Source organism: Podarcis pityusensis (genome assembly GCF_964106645.2).
Source record: "Podarcis pityusensis genome assembly, chromosome: 3".
NCBI lineage: Eukaryota > Metazoa > Chordata > Lepidosauria > Squamata > Lacertidae > Podarcis > Podarcis pityusensis.
Genome location: NC_138026.1, coordinates 1,687,294 through 1,711,209, shown reverse-complemented (window position 1 = coordinate 1,711,209; position 23,916 = coordinate 1,687,294). Strand labels below are relative to the sequence as shown.

Below are 23,916 nucleotides of genomic sequence, written 5' to 3'. Positions count from 1 at the left end.
TACCAATGGCCTTTGCCCCCACAGAAACTAAACTATTGCTGAGAGAGCAGCAGCAACCTATTTTTCCAAAGCTTGATACTAGCAGCAGTGGTTTAAATTCACCATCTTCTGTCTTCTAGCACTAAAAAGGCAGAAAGCTAAGAGCAGCCAGAACATTGCACCCTGCTCTTCCTTCCAAAAGTAAATCCAAAATGGCTATCTAAACCGAAAAAGGTGTTTTGAATAACTACAGACTCAGTCACGCCCAGACACATTTGGGCGATATCTCCAGGTGCCTGTTCTCAGCCCCTAAATATGACAATGTGTCACTTGGCATTATATCTATTTATAACGACACCACTTTCAAACCTAATTTAGTTCTGAGGCTAACAAACATTAGCAGTCCAAGTGGTCCAAACTGTGTTTACATGAGTAATTCTGACATAAATGAACTTTTTACTGAAAAAGAATAAGCTTTGAATGGTTATAATTATTGTCTGCTTCTTTGAAGACAGATGCTGTTCTTTAGAGTGACAAGAAGACATTTGTCCCAGCTTTAAAAGTGTATACAATTCTTTTCCAGCAGATGGGTGTAAAAATTCTTTAAGCATATTACCTCATTGCTATACAAAATCAAGCGCCATTACTGGTGTACAGCACTCCCAAGAGCAGCAAATTATGTAGGTGCATGGCCAATTACTATCACTAAAGAGTTAGGGGTGTACATTCATAATAAAACTAAACAAACGCAATACAAAAATGGACCTGCCCTGCTCTCCATCTGCAGTTCTGAGAGAAGAGTAAAATCTTCAGTCTTATGCTGAACATTCTCTTTTAACTCCTTGATAAATCAGAAATAATGATCCATAGAGAAAGAACTCATTAGCTTGAGTTCTCTCCACTTTCTGCAGACCAATACATCTTGGATTTATATAAAAGAAAACATGGCATGTGCTGGCAGGTCAGCCTCCCTGATTAATAGGTTGCCTTCCACCAAATCAAGATTTGTAGCCTGGCCCATTGTAGAAGGCAACTAATCAAGCTTTAAGTATGGAATCCTCCCAATTATGGAATTTTAAAAATATGAAGCCAACGACTTTATGAAAATCTAGGTATTCTGAGATAAAACAACAACAGTGTTCCAGTCTTGTCACAAATTAGAACTGCATCACTATGTCATTTTACAGTAAATTTCTGTTCTTTGTAAGAAATTATTCTTATTGTCAAGAGCAAAGACTAATCAGTTCCAAATGGTCCACATGTTAATTCTGTCACAAACAGCATTATTTTATCGCAACATACCAATGTGCGTCATGAAAAAGCAACTCTAAAATATAATACATTTTTAAAAAGAAAGAAAAGTAATTTAACGAACAGAAAATATTCCTTCCAATCCTAGGATCAAGCACTCTATAATAGACAGTGAAAAATATATAGCATACCCTATATTTCCTATATGTAAGTTTATTTTAGCTACATGTGATTTCAAATCCAACAACAAGAGTGCCTGCTAAGTTACTTAATAAATCTTAAAAATCATTTCCAAACTTAATTAATTAATGAGCATATATGGGACCAATCTGCCATCTATTAATTCTGCTTCCTAGTTATGTGGAATTGTGAATGTAGTAAGATATGGAAACAAAAGGGATACTTACATCATACTTTGCAGTTCAGGAGTAAAGTTTGTTGATTTCCCAGTCCCTCTTCCGCTGCCTGATGGAGCAATAGTCGACATTGGACTAGATCCAGTACCACTCATCTGAGTAAACAAAGAAAACCACAATGTTTGCAGGTATACAAGAGCAAACACCACATAATGAAAAATAGCAAATCAAAACCCATGAACAATGTGTGCATGCTTTAAAATATCAAGTGAGTGCTGTTCCATTCAGACATTCACAATGCGTCATTCAGCATAATTAAAAATTACTATTTTTCCCTTCCCCAGGCAACTGAAGCAACATAGCTGACTAAAGTATGCAAGCACCATTAGTAATGGTAGCAATTAAGATGAATGACAGAATTCAACTAAAATGTTAAATGTTATTTGCTTAAATGTTGCTTATTTTGAAATTACTGCTAATTTGTTTATTTAAACACCACCTAGCTGTCATAGTCTCTAAGCTGTTTACAAAGATACAATACAAAAAAATAAAAATCAGTTAAAACTATAAAAGCAAACTTCACTTGAAATGCCTGCTGGTATAAAAAAAGCCTTCTGTAGGCAGCTGAAGTTCAATAGAGAGGGGACCAGCCTGCCCTCAACTGGAAGGAAGTTCCATAAAACTAGAAGGTTCCATAAAGTTCCTGGGGGATATGAGCTATGGGGGACCACTAACTGTGACCCCCCCCAGGCCCTGCTGATTGGGCAGGGATAGAAAGGATTAAGTCAGGGGTCAGCAAACTATTTCAGCAGGAGGCCGGTCCACTGTCCATTACATCTTGTGGGGGGGTCAAACTATATTTTGAAAAGGGAAAAAAATGAACAAATTCCTATGCCCCACAAATAACCCAGAGATGCATTTTAAATAAAAGCACACATTCTACTCGTGTAAAAACACGCTCATTCCTGGACCGTTTGCGGGCCGGATTTAGAAGGCAATTGGGCCGGGTCCAGTCCCCGGGCCTTAGTTTGCCTACCCATGGATTAAGTAGTCCTTAAGGTATCTTGGGCCCAAATAATTCTGAACATTCCAGGGTCATTACAGAAATCCCATGGAAGTGCCACCCCACATTCTGTGGTTTCAACATCACATTTTAGGGTTTTGGCCCAGTTTCCTATTTGACTTACAGAGGGAGAAACAGTCTGTCCCTTCTTTGGTGGCCTTTCTAGAAGAAGCAGATGAGGTAGGAATCAACTGTGCAGGTCTATTGTATTCATCTTCTATGCACGTTGTGCCACAGAATATTTTTAAAGGACCACATGCCAGTAGATGTAGACCAGTTAACTTCCATAGCCTAGATAAAGCTACACAACTCACGCTTGCCTTGAAAAGCGCTTCTCGGTTAAAAGAAAGTCCCTGAGACTTATGAATGGTAAACCATATAATGTTACGGGAGGAAACTGCTTCCTCACAACATGTGTGTCCCTTATTAATGGAAACTCAACCTCAGTTATGGAGCAACTTTCTAGTTCAGCAGCCCTATCAAATTTGACTATTATCTGTTTCACCTGCTTTTAGAATATGCCATATTTCAAACCCACAATATATCCCATAGGACCATAAACTAATCCTCTTTCATATGTAGATTTCTCCTGAGCATAACATGAGCATTTATGCTCACTTTCAGAACAGCCTCTAAATCTGCAGTTAACTGAAACATCACGTTTCAGTTTACATATTTTCTTATTACGCTTTTCATACATAAACTGCATCTGCATTGTGTGACATTAGGACTATCTAGAGCATCTATTATCTCTTCTTCATTTATGCCCTCCTTTACTTAACCTCACCTTGATGGAGTTGACTACATTTCTTCAAAGCTGCCATAAGCACACAGCAAAATAAACTTTATTTATTGAGAAAAAAGTATCTTGCTCTCCTCACACTTCACTTCAATCTCTGCTCTGAGTTTATTTTATCTTTTATTTTCTCGCTAAACCCAGCAACTTCTTTCTGCTCAAATAGAGCGCCATAAACTTTATTTACAGTTTCTTGCAATCATATGCATGCTACTGTAAACCATGCAAATCTCATTTATGATTATTAGCAATAAAGGCTTGGTTTGCATAGAAGTGAGCCGTTTTCATCCTGGAACCTGAGTGGTAGTCATACCACAGAGCAATTAAGCACCAATTCTCCAAAACAGGAGAACTTGAGGGATAATATACGTCACTCATGTTTCATTGGATAATGTCAACAGTATCTGATCCATTTGAGCTAGCTTTTTTCATTCTTACTTGAACTTCAAAACTGTTTCCCTATTTTGCCTGAAAGTCAGAGAGAAGTATTGAATTCCCTCAGATTTTCTATTCTATTCTATGTGTTCGTTTTCAATCCAGTTTGGTGCAGTGATTAGAGCACTGGTCTAGGACCTGGGAGACCAGGGTTCAAATTCCCCCTCAGTGCTTCACTTTTGCCCCAGGCACAGATCTGTGTTTAAAAGCTTTGTTTCTGAGAATTTGTGGGCTTTTTGCCCAGAGCTTTCCCCACAAAAACCAACTCTTTTGTGCTCAATCAGAACAAACATCAATTCAGGTTTTCCATAGATTGCCATTTGCTCTGACTGAGCTTTAAAGAGCGGGTTTTTGCGCGGAAAGCTCTGGAGCAGAAAAAAGCAAGGGCGCTTGGACAAGGACCTTTAAAAGTGGGTCGTGCCTAGAAAGAACTGTCCCACACTTTCCAAATCTGCCTCAATCACAGGGTCTGGATTAGATTAGATTTTTTTCTGCAGTAATTCCTCAAAACCTGCCTACAAGATTTACACACATAAGTGATGCAGGAGGACCAAGCACTGAGCTCATTCTCTCAAAAGATATGGAAAAGGTTTTGTGGTTTCTGCAGAATCCTGACACTGAAGTTTTTTTCTCCTATTTCCTCAGACCTGATGTCATGCATACCTCTTGAACCAAAGGAAAATAAGTCCTGAAAGCACTTTGCTTCTAAAGTTCCCCCCCAGAAACTGAGTAGAGAATCATCAGCAGTTGACATCTGATACAATTTGATATTATCACCTGCAGGATCTTTTGTGTGTAGATGCATATCCTGTTCAGAAAGGTCAATTATTTTTAAGATTATTACATTCACTAACCTGTTTAAAATCTAACACTAGATCACTGTGAATACTTAACTCTGCATATAGTGAATTATTCTTAATATAAGGCAAAGCAGAGCAAACCTTCTGCATGTTCACCAAGCTGCTGCCAAATTACTTTTTACTTTGTAGCCACAGGTGACCAAGATGAACACATTCTCACTCAAATATGGCTCTTAGGCTGTCTAAATTATTTTGGAAAGTTATAGAAAGATGGTTTCCCTTGTACACCTCTCCCTAATGGAAAGCAGTTTCCTAATTTTAGCGTTTAGGCAAGTAACAGTCTGAAATGGTTTGATGAGCTCTATTTTTTTAAAAATCAAACAAGTTCAGACTGCTTAATTGCTTGGAACTTCTTCAAAATTCATCCCACTCAAAAATAATATCCACCTAGTAAAACATTTTTCAAGTTTTCTGCATAGTATCTGCATACATACAGTGCATCACCATTTAATGCTGAAACTATTTTTTAGAAGAATGCAACCTTCCCCTTCCCGTCACAAACTGTTTTTCTCTTTCATGTCCTTTATGTTAACGTTTCTGACGGGGGGGGGGGGTGACTTTATTGCAGTTTATGCAGACTCTCTCAAATCTAACACTGTTTTTCTTACCTTCCAAATTTGGAATCTTGTCTTCAGACTGAGTGACAATAGAACTTGCTGCTACCTCACTCTTCCTCACAACCTTTGGTGGCTTAAGTTTAGCTTTAAGCTCAGCTCATATGTAATAAATTGCTTCATTTTATCTACCTCTTCAGTCTTCACGCTGATTTAAAATGTTCCTCTGACAAAAGTAAAGTGTATCCAATATACTTGTTCTTATGCTGAGCATTCTCAAACATCTAAAAATGCCTATTTTTATGTTGTGTTAACCCTTGGCAGAGTGCCCTAGTTTATTTTTGAAATGTTCAGCTCCACAGTCATCAACAGAACAAAACACACTTTTGTGTGTATGTCAACAATAGTGTCTGAGCTGTGGGGGGGAAAGAAGTCACAAAGTATCATCGCGAAGTTTTGTGGTCTGCCACACAATGCAGTGCATGGCCATAGTTTTGTAGGCCGACAATTTTCTACGTTACGAACAGCAGTGCACATGTCCTAACGAAGTCTTGTACTCAGGGAAGCCAAAGACCAGAGCTTTCCAAACTGTGTCACGACACGTTAGTGTGTTGGCTGCAGTGCGCAGGTGTGCTGCGCGAATGCTCCCTGCACAAATATGGGATGGGGGACATGTGAAAAGGATCTAGGGGTCTTAGTAGACCACAAGCTTAACATGAGTTACGTCAACAGCAAAAAAAGCTAACGCTATTCTAGGCTGTATCAACGGACGTATAGTGTCCCAATCAAGGGAAATAATAGTCCACTCTATTCTGCCTTGGTGAGACCACACCTGGAATACTGTGTTCAGTTCTGGGCACCACAGTTTAGGAAGGATGTTGACAAGCTGCAACATGTGCAGCAGAAGGCAACTAGGATTGTCAAGGGTCTGGAAACCAAGCCTTATGAGGAACGGTGGAGGGAGTTGTGCATGTTTAGCCTGGAAAAGAGGAGACTGAGAGGAGGTCTGAGAGCCATCTTCAAAGGGCTGTCCCATGGAAGGTGGAGGACGCTTGTTTTCTCCTGCTCTGCAGGATAGGATTCAAACCAATGGATTCAAGTTACAAGAAAGGAGATTCTGTCTAAACATCAGGAAGAACTTTCTGACAGTAAGAGCTGTTAGACAGTGGAGTGGACTCCCTTGGGAGGAGGTGGGCAGAGGTTGGATGGCCATCTGTCATGGATGCTTTAGCTGAGATTCCTGCATTGCAGGGGGTTGGACTAGATGTCCCTTGAGGTCTCTTCCAATGCTACATTTACCCCGAGGTATGACTGTATTTGCTATAATAATGATAATGATAACAACAACAACAACAATTTATTTCTTGTACCCCAGCCACTCTGGGAGACTTCCAACAAAGTATAAAAGAACACACCAAAACATCAAACATTAAAAACTTCTCTAAAGAGGGCTGCTTTCAGATGTCTTCTAAAAGTCAGATAGTTGTTTATTTCCTTGACATCTGATGGGAGGGTGTTCCACAGGGCGGGAGCCACTACCGAGAAGGCCCTCTGCCTGGTTCCCTGTAACTGCTCTTCTCACAGTGAGGGAACCGCCAGAAAGCCCTCGGCGCTGGACCTCAGCGTCCGGGCAGAACGATGGGGGTGGAGACGCTCCTTTAGGTATACTGAAATGAGGCCGTTTAGGGCTTTAAAGGTCCGCACCAACACTACTGAATTGTGCTCAGAAATGTACTGGGAGCCAGCGAAGATCCTTTAGGGCTGGTGTTATATGGTCCCATAAGCCACTCCCAGTCACTTATTAAGAAGTATACAACCAGTTTTCACTTCCTAAACTGTAACCCTTAAGAACTTTCAGCAAGACAGTATCAAGTAGACACCACAACCTGGGGAAAATACCCGTGAATGTTATTTCGCTGACCGACTGAAGGACTTGGATTACTCAAGTGCAAACCCCTATTCTTTCCAGTTACATGAATGCAGTTCCTGTACATAATCAGGCTTTTCACCTTTACAGCTACTTTAAATGACCTTACCTATCATGCAGAACTAACTTTCACCCACCCCTTCTCTCACTAAAACTGCTTATATACATTAAAAATAATGAATAAGGCATATAATTGACTAATGTATCTGCATCCTAATACTGCAATCCCAACCACATCTGCTCAGAATTAAGAACTACTGGTTGGAGCTTTCTCCCAGATCACAGAATCACAGAGTTGGAAAGGACGCTGAGGATCATCTAGTCCAGGCATCCTCAAACTCAGCCCTCCAGGTGTTTTGGGACTACAACTCCCATCACCCCTGACCACTGGTCCTGTTAGCTAGGGATGATGGGAGCTGTAGTCCCAAAACAGCTGGAGGGCCAAGTTTGGGGGTGCCTGATCTAGTCCAACCCCCTGCCATGCAGGAATATGCAACTGTCCCATATGGGGATCAAACCTGCGACCTTGGCGTTATCAGCACCACACTCTATCCAACTGAGCTATGGGGTTAGTAAGAATATATTAATAAGAAAACATGCTACTGACATCATATACTCATTGTTATGCTTTGTCAACAAAGGAAAAACACAGTCATCTACAAAGATCCTTAATGAAACAAAAGCCTAGAAAAAATGAGCCAACGTGAAGCGGTTCTTGGCATCAACTGGCGTAATCTAAAAGGAAAGGTCAAAGCTAGTCTTTTAACATTTCTACTAGATTATCATGGCTACTGTCATATAAGTCTTACTTTTGGTGACATATTTGGGTAATGTGCTCTAAGCTTTACAAGTGGCAGGGAAGGCCACAATTATGAATACTATCGTGGAATCATAGAACTGTAGAGTCGGAAGTGACCCTGAGAGTCATCTAGTCTCACCTAGGTGCAGGAATCTCAACTAAATCATCCATGACAGATGGTCATCTAACATCTGCTCAGAAACCTCCAAGGAAGGAGCAGTGGTGGAGCTTCATGCTCTGGCACCGGGGGGCGGAGAGCAGGAGGGGGCGGGGCTGGCGCGCATCCTGGGGGCATAGCTCGCCACCCGTAGGGGCATGGTGTGCTGCGTGTAGGGGCGTGGCACCCAGCGGGGCAGGGGGGACAGCCGCGATGGCACCCCGCCAGGATCACGCTGCCAGGGCGGTGCGCTCCCCCGCACATCTCTTCTTCCGCCAGTGGGAAGGAGAGGGAGCCTGTTCCACGGTGGAACGGCTCTTCCTGTCAGACAGAACCACAGATATTGTACAAGTAATATTCATATGCTGCCAACAAACACTATAAGCATTATGAGCAACACACCATATTCTGAACAAAACTAATTATTAGACTGAAAACCCAAATTATTTTTTATATAACATACTTCTAACGGGAATCGGGAGAATTGTCAACTAATGTACTACCAACTCATACAAATGCTTTGGTCTTTGATTCCTGTCATCAGATAACATTTTAAAATGATAGTACCCACCGAATTGTTGCTGGTTCCCCTCCACTAATCTTTCTGACTTGCAAAAATCTGGTAAGCCTTCATTTATCCATGGTCTACTCATTTCTTACATTATTATTAGCAACAGTGGCTTTAAAGAATGAAAAGCAGATGTTAGCATCATTTGCCCTCAGTCAGCACTCTTAGATTTGCCTATTATAGTTTTACCTTTCACCTATACACATTTCCTAAAGCACAAAATTTATACAAGTTTTTTGTTACTATGGTTAACTAGTGCTGTATTTCACGCCATAATTATCCACAAGTCTTATTTTAAATGTATTGCTCTGAATACTGGACAAGTCAATTTTTCTCCTTGATCACACAGGAGATTTTATATTAATATATATTTCTTTTGCCCAAAAGCAAAGATGAACAGGAAGTGACAGACCAGGTCTTGAAGTGAAACTATATTCCACAACGTATTGGTGGGAAACGTGATATAAACTATTGTCATTTCTCAGCTGACCTTTTGAAATGACATTTCAGTTTTCCATGTAAGTCCGGTTTCCAGCAAAGTTCCAAACTCTCAGGCACATGCAAGCACCTTAAGAAAGCAAGCAAGCAAGCTGATTCTTCATCCACTAGGCCCCATCTTTTCTCTAAAGGCCTTCTAGGAAACTTGGACTGACTTGAAGCAGCAGCAAGGGCTGGGCCAGTACGGCCACAGCAGGCTCCCTCGGCACCCCATGTCCATCCTGCGTGGCAGTAGCACACGCTCCGCCACTGGTATGAGGGCCCATGCAGTGGACGGCAGCTGGGTACACTTGCCCCAGGCCTCGGAGGGCAAAGCCCTGCTGGGGGGCCTGCCAGGGACCGGCTGCTTTGGGGTTAGAGTTACTATGTTATTCTAACAAGACTCCCACCATGGGCATTGGACAAGCTCTGCACAGGCCTGTATACGTGTGCATCACATGTAGCATTCAACATGTGTACAGTCTACCTACAGGGTACACTGGTTGCTAATCTGTACGTAGGTACAATTATTCATATGCAGTGGTGTGCACATGTGTGGTCACGGGGATTTCTGGGCAATATTCTAGTGTCCTTTTGCCCACAGAAGGGAATTCCTTCATCACATGATGCCATTGCCCGGCAGTACAGAACAAGTGATTCCTGTGATTTTTCAATATGCCGGAGGCAGCTTGGGTTTGAATAAAGTTATTTTCTGTAATTTTGAATACTAATTCTGGATTGCCATGTTCTTAGACGCTGTCCCGTATTTCTGTCAACAGTGTATTAGAGATAACATGGCATTTTAGTATGTGGTGTTGTTTTTTAAGCTATGGAAGATGAGGCTAAAAGGCAGGGGTTACAGTATTTGTATGCTAATCCAAACTGGCTTATTAATATTTCATTTTTAAGGAGAATACAATTTAAAGATGACAACACAAAGGAAGGGGAACCAAAATGCAATTAATTTTCAGACTAGGCAACTAGCAAAAGCAATTATTAAAAGAATAACCAGAATTTGAGTGACAGCAATTTGTTCATGGTGTGGTGTAATACTTGTCTCTTCCTCCAGATAATTTTAATGGTCTTTTATTGACTCTCATCCTCTTGATTCACATCCCTACACCCACATCTCTCATAAATCAATTCTTTGTGCTAAACTTCAGAAGTCTAAACAGCAATAAGAGCAGACGTGGCCGGTGGGGAATCACAGGTTTCCTGCTCATGGGAAAAGTTTGGCTGCTGCGCTATGCAGGCTCATCTGAGACTGAACCCACTGAAACTTATTTCTGAGTACACATGCATAGGATTGAGCTACACAATTCATAGATGAGATTGAGCTTTAGGCCCTGTGCTGTTATTATCGGTGTATTTGGAATACTTTTCAAACAACAAAGGGAATGGGAAGCATCCTGGTCCCACAATGGCCAACCAGATGACTGTGGGAAACCAGAGCTAGAACCTGGGCACAACAGTACTCCCCCCCCCCCGCCCGCCCCCCACTTGTGAAAGGCAGTGGAGGTAGAACATGGCCATTGGGCCAGTGTCTGAATCTCTTTACCCACAGTGCCCTCATTTAACTCTGGGAGGGCAAAATTATTCATAGAAGATGGTGAAAACAAATGTACCCTGTGACTCAAATAAACTTTGAAGAAGAAACCAAATAAATTAAAAGCAATTTTAAAAATCGATGGCAGCAGCAACCCAGGAACACAGGGCACGTCAACAGAAACAGGCTTCTCGGAAGAGGCAGGTTTTGCATCCTCTCCAAAAATCAGCAAAACAGTGGGGGGCAGATTCTTCCACAGCCTCAGGCCGACTGCAGAAAAGACACTGCTTTCAGTCTAAAACCTGAGCGATCAAAACCCTATTTGCTTTGGCAGCTGCCTGCCCTCTTTTCTGCCCCTTTTACAGAAATCCTCAAAATCCAATAGCGAAAGAAACTGCGAGTTCCAATAGACTGGAAAGAACTATGGAGGAGAAGGAATTTCTCTACAGTAGAGACTTCCCTCAATCACAAGCTCAAGGCGAAGGCAACTGACCCATTCTCCCCACGTCTCCCTCTGCCCCAAGCTGGCAAGCTGCCCTGGCCTGAGTGGGCAACCTTTGGGTGCCCACTCCCTCTGGCCTCTTAACTTCGGGTCATGTAAATACTTTTAAGCAGGCATGTGAAACCCAGCGAGTCACCTCTCTATACATGTGCACATGGTGATGATGAACAAAAAGAAAGAAAGAATGCTGAACGCTCCAACTGCTACCAGCTAGCAACGTTTTTTCTATGACCACGTTATTACGCTTATAAGCTAAGTAGGTGTAGAACATTTTATTTAGATGAACCCTGCACCTCATTAGACCACCCTGTACCGTTTAAAATAATTACTTCCCCAGCTAAGATCTGTTAGCTGGCTTAGATAATTAACTTCTTTACACATCAAAGTCTGATCATATGCATGTCCCATTTCCTTTCTTCCGGACATTAAAAAAATCTCAGCCAAAAGCAGAAGCACTCAAATCAATTTTCTCCAATAAATCCAACTAACATGAAATTCAAAACCTACTGTAATATTCAGTAGGTCAATGTACTGCAGTTGTTTTTCCTTTGAATTTAAATGCAGCTGCATGCCATATTCTACAAAATGAATTCAGATGTTCAGATGGAGATGCAGATTATTTCAACATGCTGTAGTTTATACATGAACCCCCATAAGAAGATGATAATATTTGATTAACACTATTTAAAACTAGTAATTATGAGGTTCTAGCTAAATCTACGTAATATTTGCCAAATTCCTTTCTTCTGAAGGAAAGTCTGGTATGCATAAAAATAATTTAAAATGAAATGAAAAACATAACATTTAATTTAAAAAAGCTTTCATTTATAGTCATCTGTATGAAAGCTATCATACTTTCTCTGTAATCTGTTATTTTGCACACTGAATGCTGAGCAGTTTCCACTCCAGCCCAGGTCAGCATACATCAGGGTGAGTGGTACTGAATCTTATTTAGCGTTACTCAAGAAAGTGAGGTTCCTTAGCACCACACAGCGAAGGCAGTGGGCCCATTCTAGTGGTTAACCACTTCCACATTCTATCTGCATCCATGGTGGCATTACAGATGGAAAATAATCTCCCTAAGTGATCATGTGAATGCATATACATTAGGAGACGTAAGTATTACCAATGCCAACCATTTTCAAAGATGTTATTTGTAGTAAAGAAATGTGAAAGGATCAGTGTTTAAGATGGAAGAAACCTTGGCAGAGACCCTCTGGGTTATTTACCCGCTTGTAAGCAGGCAATAATGCTGCTGTTCAAAGCAGAGGATATCTTCAACTTATATGAGCTCTCTCCAATTAATCTGGAAGTAATGTGAAGCAAAACATAGGATAGTAATAAAGCGCATCCTAGGAAAGAATGATTCCTTACTAAATTCCTTGACGTTCAGCACTTTCACTAATTATACCAAGTGGCATATTCCACCTTTTCCAAAATACAAATAGTAGTACAGTGGTACCTCTGGATGCGAACAGGATCCGTTCCGGAGCCCCATTCGCATCCTGAAGTGAACGCAACCCGCGTCTGCACGTCTTCACGTGCGCGGGTCACAGTTCGCCGCTTCTGTGCATGCGCGTGACGTCATTTTGAGCAACTGCACATGCGGTGAAACCCGGAAGTAACGCATTCCGTTACTTCCGGGTCGCCGCGGAGCACAACCCGGAAAAGCTCAACCCAAAGCTACTTCAACCCAAGGTATGACTGTAGTGGTGATAGTAGTAATAGTAGTAGTACTCCTCCTGGGCTGCTCCTGTTGTTGTTTAGTCGTTTAGTCGTGTCCGACTCTTCGTGACCCCATGGACCAGAGCACGCCAGGCACTTTATTATGGGGCAATAAAATGCCATTGCCCCATTGATCCTTACCATTAACACTTGCTACAATAGGTATGTCTGACATTTTGTAATGTTTGATGTTTTATCGTGTTTTTAATATTCTGTTAGGAGCAGCCCTGCTCGGCATAGTTCATAGCTTCTCTGAATAACTCAGCTGTATACCTGTTGCACTCAACCTCAAATCTACTCAGAAACTTCAGTTGAATAATAATTTAAAAAATGGTAAAGGACCCCTGACCGTTAAGTCCAGTCATGACCGACTCTGGGGTTGCGGCGCTCATCTCACTTTACTGGCCGAGGGAGCCCACGTACAGCTTCCGGGTCATGTGGCCAGCAGGACTAAGCCGCTTCTGGTGAACCAGAGCAGCGCATGGAAACACCATTTACCTTCCCGCCGGAGCGGAACCTATTTATATACTTGCACTTTGACCTACTGTCAAACTGCACAGATTAGTACACTACTATTTGTGGTATGGCAAGGAAGTCTACTATTCAAGGTGATAGGTAGGTGAGAAAATCCATAGCAATGATAGTTTCTTATACAGCTATAACCAGTGCTTTTTAAAAAGAAAAAAAGGCACAGATACTCACCATAAAATTGTTACAGCAAGTGCCACACTTTTGACATTTGGGGGGGGGAGGTGCTGGTGCTGCATACCATTGAGCACCCCCAGAAAAAAAGCACTGGCTATAACCTGTCTTCCTCCCTCTTTTTGCCAGAATAATTTAGGTAAAGGTCTGACCCTGCTGATTATCTGCCTTCCTCAGCAACACACTTCTTGAGTTGTATCCAACCAAGCTGTTCTGTTAGCACAAGGACTTTTGCCTCTACAGCAGATCTTTCTTCCCGCAACCCCAATCTTCTCCAGATAGGTGGGGGAAACCCCATAACAGATTTTGGGGGTGTGGGCAAGGGGTGCACGAGAAGAGAGGAAGTCCTGATGCACAAGTGGAACAAGTCCTTGTTCTAACCAGATGACTTCACTGGATAGAAACCCCTTGTGTCTGGCATAGGCAAGTTTTCGCAATGCCATTTCCCAGATCGAAATGAGCATGTTTTGCCTTCAGCTGCCCAAAAGCTCTTCACGGGCATTCTGGAACAATGAAAACAGCAGCTGAAGCTGTTTTCCACAGAGGTGCAAAAAACCTATAGGCAGACATGAGCCAAAGGTTGCACTCCTGGTCAGTGCTTCACAGACATGATCTTGACCAACGTGCCTTGGAGTTTCATAACCCATGAAGAGACCTGGGACATGAAAACAACAACAAATTCAAAAACAGAAGTAATCTGCTCTGTACCTGCTTCAAGTTGATTGTGAAAGAGTAGCTAGAGGACTGAGATGCATTTGGAGACTGAGAAAACAAGGCTACGGGCTTAATGAAATAAATAAAAGTTTTCAGATAGAGATCAGGTATTTTAATTACTGCCATTGTAACCTCTGTATACTGATATATGCTTTTTAACCCGGGTGCATTGTGGGTCTTTGATTACAGGGAACCACCAGCCAGAGCAAGACCAGTGGTGAGGAAGGGGTGCTTAGGGAACTACCAGGGAGAGAACTGCTTTGGGCTTCCATCTCCTCATCACTGCTCTCTAGGACATAGCAGCTTATGAAGATGGAGCAGAGACTATCACCATAGCTTATCAAACTAGCTTGTGTAAACCATAGTTTCAAAAATATGCTTCAACCCACATTCTCTTATTTTAGTTAGCTAGATGGTCAGAAGTCATGCTTTGTCAACATGGATGTTATGATAGTTAAGAGCATCAAAACATGGCTTCATGCCATATCTGAATTAAATCAATATGTGACATAGATGTATGTGTGAATCAACTCAAGTTCCCTTACAAACCATCACAACAGGAAATGTGTACAGGAACCACAGGAAATGCCGTTATTTTCTCATTACAATAAAACAGAATGTTGTCGAGAGATTCCTATTTTGCTGCTCCTTGTGTTTCTATTCTTCAAGACTTGCAAGGGAGGGCGATTAATACTCTACTGTTATATAAGCAAAACCAACAAATCTTGCTTGCTTTTCTATTTAAGAAGTGTCATAAGGAATTCATGACCCTGGATACATTGCAGAGCCTTTAAGTTCATAAATTTTGATGCTCATCCTTCTTTACAACCTATTGTCACTCACTCATTATAAGGAAGAAGCAGGATTTTTACTATTTGCAAATAGTTTTCTCCATTAAGAAAACACTGCAAAACAAGTTATTTTCCCTGATGTCCACTATAGAATGCCTATCTATGGAAGGAAGTTTTGTACACATGAGGTCTCCTCCCAAATGTAGCCCCTCCAGAATAGTATGAGATGTGATACAGGCTGGGCTACGGAGGGAGGGGAAAGAGGCAAAACTTAGAAAAGTTATTCCACGTGTACAAGAGCAGGTCTGGATCCAAGCCATTATATTTGATATTGTTATTTTGGCAGGAACAGCATAATTAATGGCCAGCGCTTAAAGTGTAAGAACTCATGTGAGGTGACCAGCTCAATTTTCAGACTGGGTGTGCCATCAAGGACAGACAGCCCTCTGAGCCATTTTCTTGCAAAGGTCTCACTGAAATGAATGCGAGCTTAGCAAAGCGTCAGGCTCTTCCAAGAAGCCAAGGCGTGTGGCAAGAGAATAGCCTAGTACACTAAACTGCAGAAAGTTCATGCCTCCAGTAGTCCAAACCCACGACTCAAGAAGCAACAACACTCTGCCACTGTAATATTTGCATCGGTAGCCTCACGGCCGGATGAGTACCGTGTGCTCTCTGTCCTTGGGCCTGGCAGGCGCAAGCTCCAGCGGCCTCAGGGTGGCTGGCAGCATGGGACACCTCTGCTAAGAAATCTGCCCCAGCTGCCCATGTGCTATCGAGACAAGTTCAAGGCTCCTGCGTTGACACACAAAGCCCAGAACAACTTGGTTACTTTAAAGACCCCCTGAGCCCTCAGAGCAGGTATTAGAGGTGTGCTGCTGTTAGCTGCCCCCTGCACTACAGAAGTTCAACTGGCCTCCATTGGAAGTTGGGCATTTAGTGTCAAGGTCCCAAGCTGAGACAGACTGTTCCAGCAGAGACTGGGCAAGGCATTCTTGCTTTTTTATTTTCAGCGGCATCTCTGGAAGAGTGGGTTTTTTTAAATGCCAGCAGGCCTTTGCAGTTGTTGAAACTGATTAGCCGGTCACTTTAATGATTATCTGCATTGTTTTAATAGTGTTTTATTGTTGTATACCACCCTTATATTTTATGTTATGGGAGTATAGAAATAATTTTATAAATAGAATATAGGTGTGCATGTGTGTGTGTTTGTGTAAATAAAACATATACACAGGCTTCTGCAGAATCATTTCTGGCACTGCGCATTATATCTTGGTTCCATAGATTGCAAGCTGCTGCCCTGATGTTGCAGCCAACATTAGGAAAGCTGTGCTGGGGGTAAAGATGTCATATTGTAATACCTTTACAGAAAAAAATAGAGGTAAATAGGGACAATCTGATTTAGGGTGAATTATGCTTTGTATGTAGAAATTCTGAGGCAGCTCATTGTGACACAAATAACTTAAAAAGGAGCAGCAGGAGAAGAATATTTGTGGCTGGCTGGGGTACGGATAAGTAGTGAAAGCCTAGCAGTGAAAAATAGCAATATGTCAAATTATGTCATTTCTTATGCTTGCCCAAGAATCTTATGGGCTTTTTAAACTTTATTGGATACTTCACTAAAACAGCAGAATCAGCATAATTTGACTGCAGAAGCAATCAAAATCACATCAACATCTACTTGAACTTCTGAAATCATGTTGACACATTTGTGAACATACTGAATTGTATCAGCACAGCTAATCTGGAGTCTCATGGTGAAGCTCTCTCTAAGAATATAAGATTTTCTATTATTATAGCAAGAGATGGTTCTTTTCAAGAGAACACTGTTTTCTGTACTCACAACACAAATCAGATCTCACTAACAGTAACTCCAGGAAAAGTATTCAACATGCCTAGATGCCCTTGGAAACCTAAGGTGATAGTCCAATGCAGGGTTGAATAACTATTCCCAGTTCTCAGGTACCAGTAATACCTACATCTTCCATGTGCTTGAGATTTTCTTAGCCATGGCCACAGTGAACCATTTCAGGTTGTCCAATGAATTCCATCCTCGGACTGTCCAACAAAATTAATTCTACTGATCAGAACCTGTGCCATTCAGCACCTATCTAAACATAACTGTACTCCTAATCAAGTCATCTTTGCAAACCACACAAATTGGATTTGTGGCTCAATATAGAGAAGCATTATAGTACAAGGTCAGTAGATATGAGGGCATTCATAGTAAGTTAACAACATGCCTGAAAAACTAAATAATGTTGTTTGGGCTTGTAACTAAATTGAATTCACAGAAGAACAACAGTAATTACTGAGGAAGTTCAAGAGCACCACAGAAAGTTGTGATTTGCAGACGTTTTAACAGTTACAGCTATCGCTATCATACGAGTGGAAGTTAGTGAAAGGCACTCTGGCACTCCTAGACACCGAGACAACTTGGGCCCCCAGTGACAAACCTGGAAATCTATGAAACTGAACATGGAAGTTCACTGAGAGCATTTGTGTAAAAATAAATAATCACTGTGTGGTGGTGTGCTAGAGTGCCAAGCCAGGCAGAAGACCCGGGTAATTCCTTCCTAGATCATGTGACCAAACTTTCCAAGAGGAGAGATATATAGTCATGAGAGACTTCAGTAACCCTGATATTAGAATTACCGTACAGTGGTGCCTCGCAAGACGAAATTAATTCGTTCCGCGAGTTTTTTCGTCTTGCGATTTTTTTCGTCTTGCGAAGCACGGTGTCGGGAAAGTTTTGGAAAAGCTTCAAAAATCACCAAAGTCTTCAAAAACCGCAAAAAAGGGGGGTGCTTGGGAGGGAGGGAGAGGCGGGCGCGGGGCTTGGGGGGAGGCGGGGCGGAGGTTGCTGCCTGAGCCCCTGGGATCGGTTCGGCTCGCCTTGCTCCGACCCTTTGCACTACAGTCGGGGCCGTCTTGCTGCTGCTGCTGCTGTCGCCGCGGTAGTCAAAACTCCTACCGGCCTAAAAGTTGTCTGGTTCAAAATCCCTTCTGCAGCAGCAGCCCGAAAGAAAGCGAGAGCGCCAGCCAGCCCGCCGCGGGCAGGAGGGAGGGAGGGAGCGTCGGCAGATGCCTATTGCCCCTGTTGCTGCTGCAGCCGGCCAGCCAGCCAGAAGCGCGCGAGCGGAGAGGGGTGCATCCAGCCCGTTGGAGAGGAGCGCGGGGGCGCGTCCCCGGTGGCTCCCGAGCTGACCTTGCCTGGCCCGGCGCCTTCCGCACTGCCAAAGGGCGACTCATCTGCTGCCTGCGCTGCGCCGGGACTAACTCGAGCGGGGCGAGGAGAACACACACTCGCGCGCACACACACCGAGAGGCAAACTTGCCGCAGCCGTCAACGTCGCGGGGTTGGAAAGCGCGGAGATGCAGGTAGGGGGCGCCCCTCGCAGGGCGAGGGCCGGAGGGCCCGGGCAGGCACTCTTGTCACCGCCGGGGCGCTGGGGGGCGGGAGAAGGAAGGAGCCCCGTCTGAAGAGCCCCGGAGCCTGGCCTCCCTAACTGGGAGTTGTGGGGAGGGAAGTGTGCGCGCCTTGCTATTTTTCGCCGAAACAAAGCTCCCTCTCCCTCAGAACCCGCCTTCACGCGTTCTTGCCCCTACGGAGACGCACACGGCGTGCTATGAGTTGCTCCTCGAAGTCAAGTCGCAACTGTATTAACGGTTTTAAGAAAAAGGAAACAAACTTGCAAGACGTTTCCGTCTTGCGAAGCAAGCCCATAGAGAAAATCGTCTTGCGAAGCAACTCAAAAACGGAAAACCCTTTCGTCTTGCGAGTTTTCCGTCTTGCGAGGCATTCGTCTTGCGAGGTACCACTGTATTTTTCCGTGCAGTGGTCAAGGTTTTTTGACACAAAAATCATGTCAAAAAACTGGGGTCGTCCAATACACGGATAGTGGCGGGGTGGGGAGGTGCTGCTGGCGCAGGGAGTGCTCTGGGGGCGCTGGCTGGTGGCGCGCAGCTTTCCCCGATGCTGCTGCACGAGGGAAACACTCCCTTTACCTGCGTGCGGGAAATCATAGAATCATAGAATCATAGAGTTGGAAGAGACCACAAGGGCCATCGAGTCCAACCCCCTGCCAAGCAGGAAACACCATCAGAGCACTCCTGACATATGGTTGTCAAGCCTCTGCTTAAAGACCTCCAAAGAAGGAGACTCCACCACACTCCTTGGCAGCAAATTCCACTGTCGAACAGCTCTTACTGTCACGAAGTTCTTCCTAATGTTTAGGTGGAATCTTCTTTCTTGTAGTTTGGATCCATTGCTCCGTGTCCGCTTCTCTGGAGCAGCAGAAAACAACCTTTCTCCCCCCTCTATGTGACATCCTTTTATATATTTGAACATGGCTATCATATCACCCCTTAACCTCCTCTTCTCCAGGCTAAACATGCCCAGCTCTCTTAGCCGTTCCTCATAAGGCATCGTTTCCAGGCCTTTGACCATTTTGGTTGCCCTCCTCTGGACACGTTCCAGTTTGTCAGTGTCCTTCTTGAACTGTGGTGCCCAGAACTGGACACAGTACTCCAGGTGAGGTCTGACCAGAGCAGAATACAGTGGCACTATTACTTCCCTTGATCTAGATACTATACTCCTATTGATGCAGCCCAGAATTGCATTGGCTTTTTTAGCTGCCGCTAAAATGATCTAGGGAGTGTTTCCTGCCCACAGCTGGGGGGTGGGGAGGCTCAACAACTTTGGACAATCTCCCCTCATTTTCTTAAAATTGAGTCCCCCAAAATAGGAGGGGTCTTATACATGGGGGCATCTAATAGACGGAAAATTACGGTAGTTTAGTATTCATAGAATTCTGCTAAGAATGAAAGGTCAAATAAATCCCTGGTTTGCCTTGCTGACAATTTTGTCTAGGAGGTGGAAAGAGAAACAAAAGGATCTGGTAAGTAAGGCAGGGGCTCTGAAGTATATGCAAGCAAGGAGTAGAGGACACAATAATCCCTTGCTTAAACTGAAGAAAATTATTTAGGCTTGGAAAGCAAGTCAAATATTGTCAACTCTTATTTGACACCAGTCAAACATTTAATGAATACTTCTGTGTGTCATTATGGTGTCATTACCTTAGTGCTAGTTATCTCCTAGCTCTGCAGCAATTGGGGCAAAACAACCAGTGAAGCAACGTACTATAATTTTAGACATCTCCAAACAGAGGCAAAAGTCTAGCAGGCAGTAGGCCAGACTAAGACCAGGAAGACAGGCATAGGTTCGAATTCTCACCTGACCATAAGGCTCAATGGCAACATTGGGCCAGTCGCATACTGTCAGCCTCGGAACATCTCCATGAGTAGAGTAATATAAAATGTTGCTGGACTACAACTCCCATCATCCCCAACCACCAGTCCTGCTAGCAAGGGATGATGGGAGTTTTAGTCAAACAACATTTGAGGACCCCAAGGTGGAGAAAGGCTGATGTGCATTATGCTAAGTTCCTTGGCGGGGAGGGAGCTTACTTACTGTCATAAGTAGCACAAGCATCAATTATGTTGGTAATATTCTGTTGCTCTCAAAAGGTTATTCCTTTTAAAATACTTGACCATTTTGTGACAATATTTGGCCCAAATCTTTTTTGACTAGTCCAATTCGCAACCTAGAATTATGCTGTTATGATCATAACCAAATGAACTGTGGTGTTTTCATGATCATTTGGTGGAATATGTCACTCCAAAACAATTAAGCTTCTGAGGAACAGTTGAGGGAGTTGGGTATATTTCGCCCGAAAACATATCTTGGGACTGAGAGGGAATAAGCCATGCATCTTCAAATATCTTAAGGGCTGCCAGATGGAAGATGGAGCAAGCTTGTTTTCACCTGCTCTGGAAGGTAGGACTTGAACAGCTTTCTGAGGGTGATAACTGCTTGACCAGGAACGGTCTCCCTCGGAAGGTGGTGGACTCTCCTTCCTTGGAGGCTTTTAAGCAGAGGTTGGATGACCATCTGTCAATGGATGCTTTAGCTGAGATTCCTGCATTGTAGGGTTTGGACTAGATGGGGTCTAGATGGGGTCCCTTCCAGGAGTCCCTAGATGGACTGGATGGGGTCCCTTCCAACTCTACAATTCTGTAATTCTCACGGAACAGATTGCTGCCTGAGGCGATCACCCTCTTGCCAGCAGAAGAGAGCACAAGTGGAAGCAGAGGTCTAACTAGTTTCCTCCCCACCCCTCTGTGTGCATTACGTTTCTCAATAGCCTCCAACATTCCACTCAATTAATTTCTGGGGGATTATCACACTTCTGGGGTTTGGCCTTGTGCCTTAATGTTGCCCTTGGGGTGCATATAATCACAGGGAATGCAGTGTCTAGCATGTCTTATTGCTTTAGGAGCTCATGCAGAAATGTCATTAGCCCCTAACTTTCAACCGTGCCTAAGATTATTATGCAAATATAATTGCTAAAACATATACGTTTATTAAATTGCACACTGCTACATGTTAACATGTAGTTAATTGACTAATCACATTTCAGACACTTCCTCTGCGTTTAGTAAGCCCACAAAAGTTATTCTTCAAGCTTCTGACACTGACACTGATCTGAAACAAGGCTGGCAACCCTTACAAAAATCTTTTGAGCAACAGGGGAAAAAACGTAAGAGAATCTTAAAAGCCGGCCAATAAATCACCCAGTCAAAAAACAAGTGCAGCAAATGCAAAGATTGATTACGTGAATCGGGACCATTGTTGAAAAAAGTATGCAATAAATTCCAAGGGGAGGTTTATAAATGTTTTGTAAAAGTACTATATTATTATGACTTATGGTATTAAGAAGAATGCTCAAAACAGGAAGCAAGAGAACCTCTGGGGGGGTTGGGGGGTTGGGAGGAATTCCAAACAAGGTATTCCATAAAACACCTCATCAACTACATTCACTGACCAGTTCCATTTAACTTTAAGTTGCAAACCATCTAGTAAGTTCAATCTTGGAAACATTCTGAAATTAACAATGCACCCTTAATATTTCAACGTTTTGCCTTAACACATTCTCAAATGTTTCCTTCTGGAACGCCAAATGCTTTACACATATGCAGTGTGGTTTTTTAAAAGAATGTGTGGATTTTATGTACTGAATGTAGTCCCAGATATACACAAACTACTGGGTGAAATCGAAGGAGCTGGGGTAAGAGTATGTAATTTCTAAATTCCTCCCAAATGTTCCCCATTTCACACACAATGGTGGTAACAACAAAGCCTTATGAATTTAGCTTTTGCAGCCTATGCATTTGCATGAAGTGATATAATCAGTTGGCAAATACCCACACATGGCATGTACTAGGGACTGCTAATCGTGAGGTCAGAGGGAAATGAAATGCAAACGGATTTCATTAATTGGTTGTTAATGAACAATGGTGCTGGGAACACTGGCATCCTGGCAGGACAAGCCAATTAACACATATAGTGCGATAATAATCCATGAACCCAGAACGGATAGCATTGAACGCCTCTTCATGTAAGCCTCCCTTTGAAATTATTCCATTCCAATATGGCCACCTTAAGATCAGTTACAGTGCCCTGCAAAGTTAAAATGTCCCTCATTGGTTTTTCTGTATTGCCAGTTCTGATATCAGATCTCTGTCCATTTTTTATTCTGCACAGAGACTGCCTGCTTGTCCTATGTAGAATGCAGAAAGGTGTTGCTGGTAGATTATGGCTTATGTCATGCTGGAAGATGAGCAGGTGCAATATCCTCTCATGTTGTGGGGGAATTATTAGGTCCTGCCATGAGGGCGGAGTCTGCATCTGGGTCTGCCACAGAGTCTGGGCCAAACTGAAGCAGAGGAACTGCTACTACAGACACATCAAGAGATTTGACCCTACTCTTTGTGGACTGAATCATCACTGTGGATATTTACCACTCTACACGTGTTAATTTGGCGGCCCTGCAGACTGGCGGGGGTTTTGCACAGGTATTCTGCAACATGTCACTGCCTGAATGACGTAGAGCTGTAGCACTAGAATGAACCCCAAGGTCCATTCCAACCCCCTGCAATGCAGGAATCTCAGCTAAAGCATCCACAACAGATGGCCATCCAACCTCTGCTTAAAAACCTCCAAGGAAGGAAAGTCCACAATCTCCCACTGTCAAACAGCTCTTACTGTCAGAAAGTTCTCTTTGATGTTTAGTCGGAATCTCCCTTCTTGTACTTGAACTAGTTTGAGTCCTACCCTCCAGAGGAGAAAACAAGCTTGCTCCAACTTCCATGGAACAGCCGTTCAGATATTTGAAGGTGGCTCTCATATCCCCTCTTCATCTTGTTATTCATGCCTCTCCATGTGCATTAGTGGGGGGGGGTGTTATACTGGGTCACCCAAACATCATTTTGCTTTATTAGCTGTTCTACAATGCTTCCCAAATGCTTCCAGCATGATGGCTGTCCAGAGAGGCCCTCTTGCCTATATCACGAGCCCCAGTGTGCTGCAGTGGCTAGACGGCTGGACAGGGATGAAGGAGGCCAGGTTTCAAATTTTTCGGCCTAGTCTAGTCTACCCCACTGGGTTGTTGAGAGGATAGAGTGGGGAGGAAAACCATGAATGCCACTTTAAGTGTCTTTCATAAAAGGTGGGGTATAAATGTAATAACTAAATATAGTGCAACAAAAGCAGGCAGGTCAAATGCCCCTGCTCCAGAACATTTGTGAAATTTGCAGAATTTCAGCAGGAAGCAAGAAGACATGCACCAATTAGAAATGAAACAGTATACTCACCC

The 23,916-nt window shown here is 43.1% G+C and overlaps 2 protein-coding genes across 15 annotated transcripts in view; one reads left to right on the top strand and one right to left on the bottom strand.

Annotated features, from left to right (window-relative positions):
* RUNX2 (RUNX family transcription factor 2) overlaps positions 1-23,916 on the top strand; it is a gene marked incomplete at its 5' end in the record, with an annotated part of 232,070 nt that overhangs the window by 29,779 nt on the left and 178,375 nt on the right. The window lies entirely within an intron of this gene.
* SUPT3H (SPT3 homolog, SAGA and STAGA complex component) overlaps positions 1-23,916 on the bottom strand; it is a gene marked incomplete at its 5' end in the record, with an annotated part of 301,070 nt that overhangs the window by 275,288 nt on the left and 1,866 nt on the right. For 5 of the 6 annotated variants that reach the window (XM_080997474.1, XM_080997476.1, XM_080997473.1 and 2 more), the window contains one exon: positions 1,638-1,741. In XM_080997474.1, the coding sequence (XP_080853600.1) occupies positions 1,638-1,741 (104 nt within the window). Of the gene's footprint in view, positions 1-1,637; positions 1,742-20,435; positions 20,527-23,916 lie in introns of those variants that run through there. The other variant, XM_080997477.1, reaches the window with a different exon arrangement.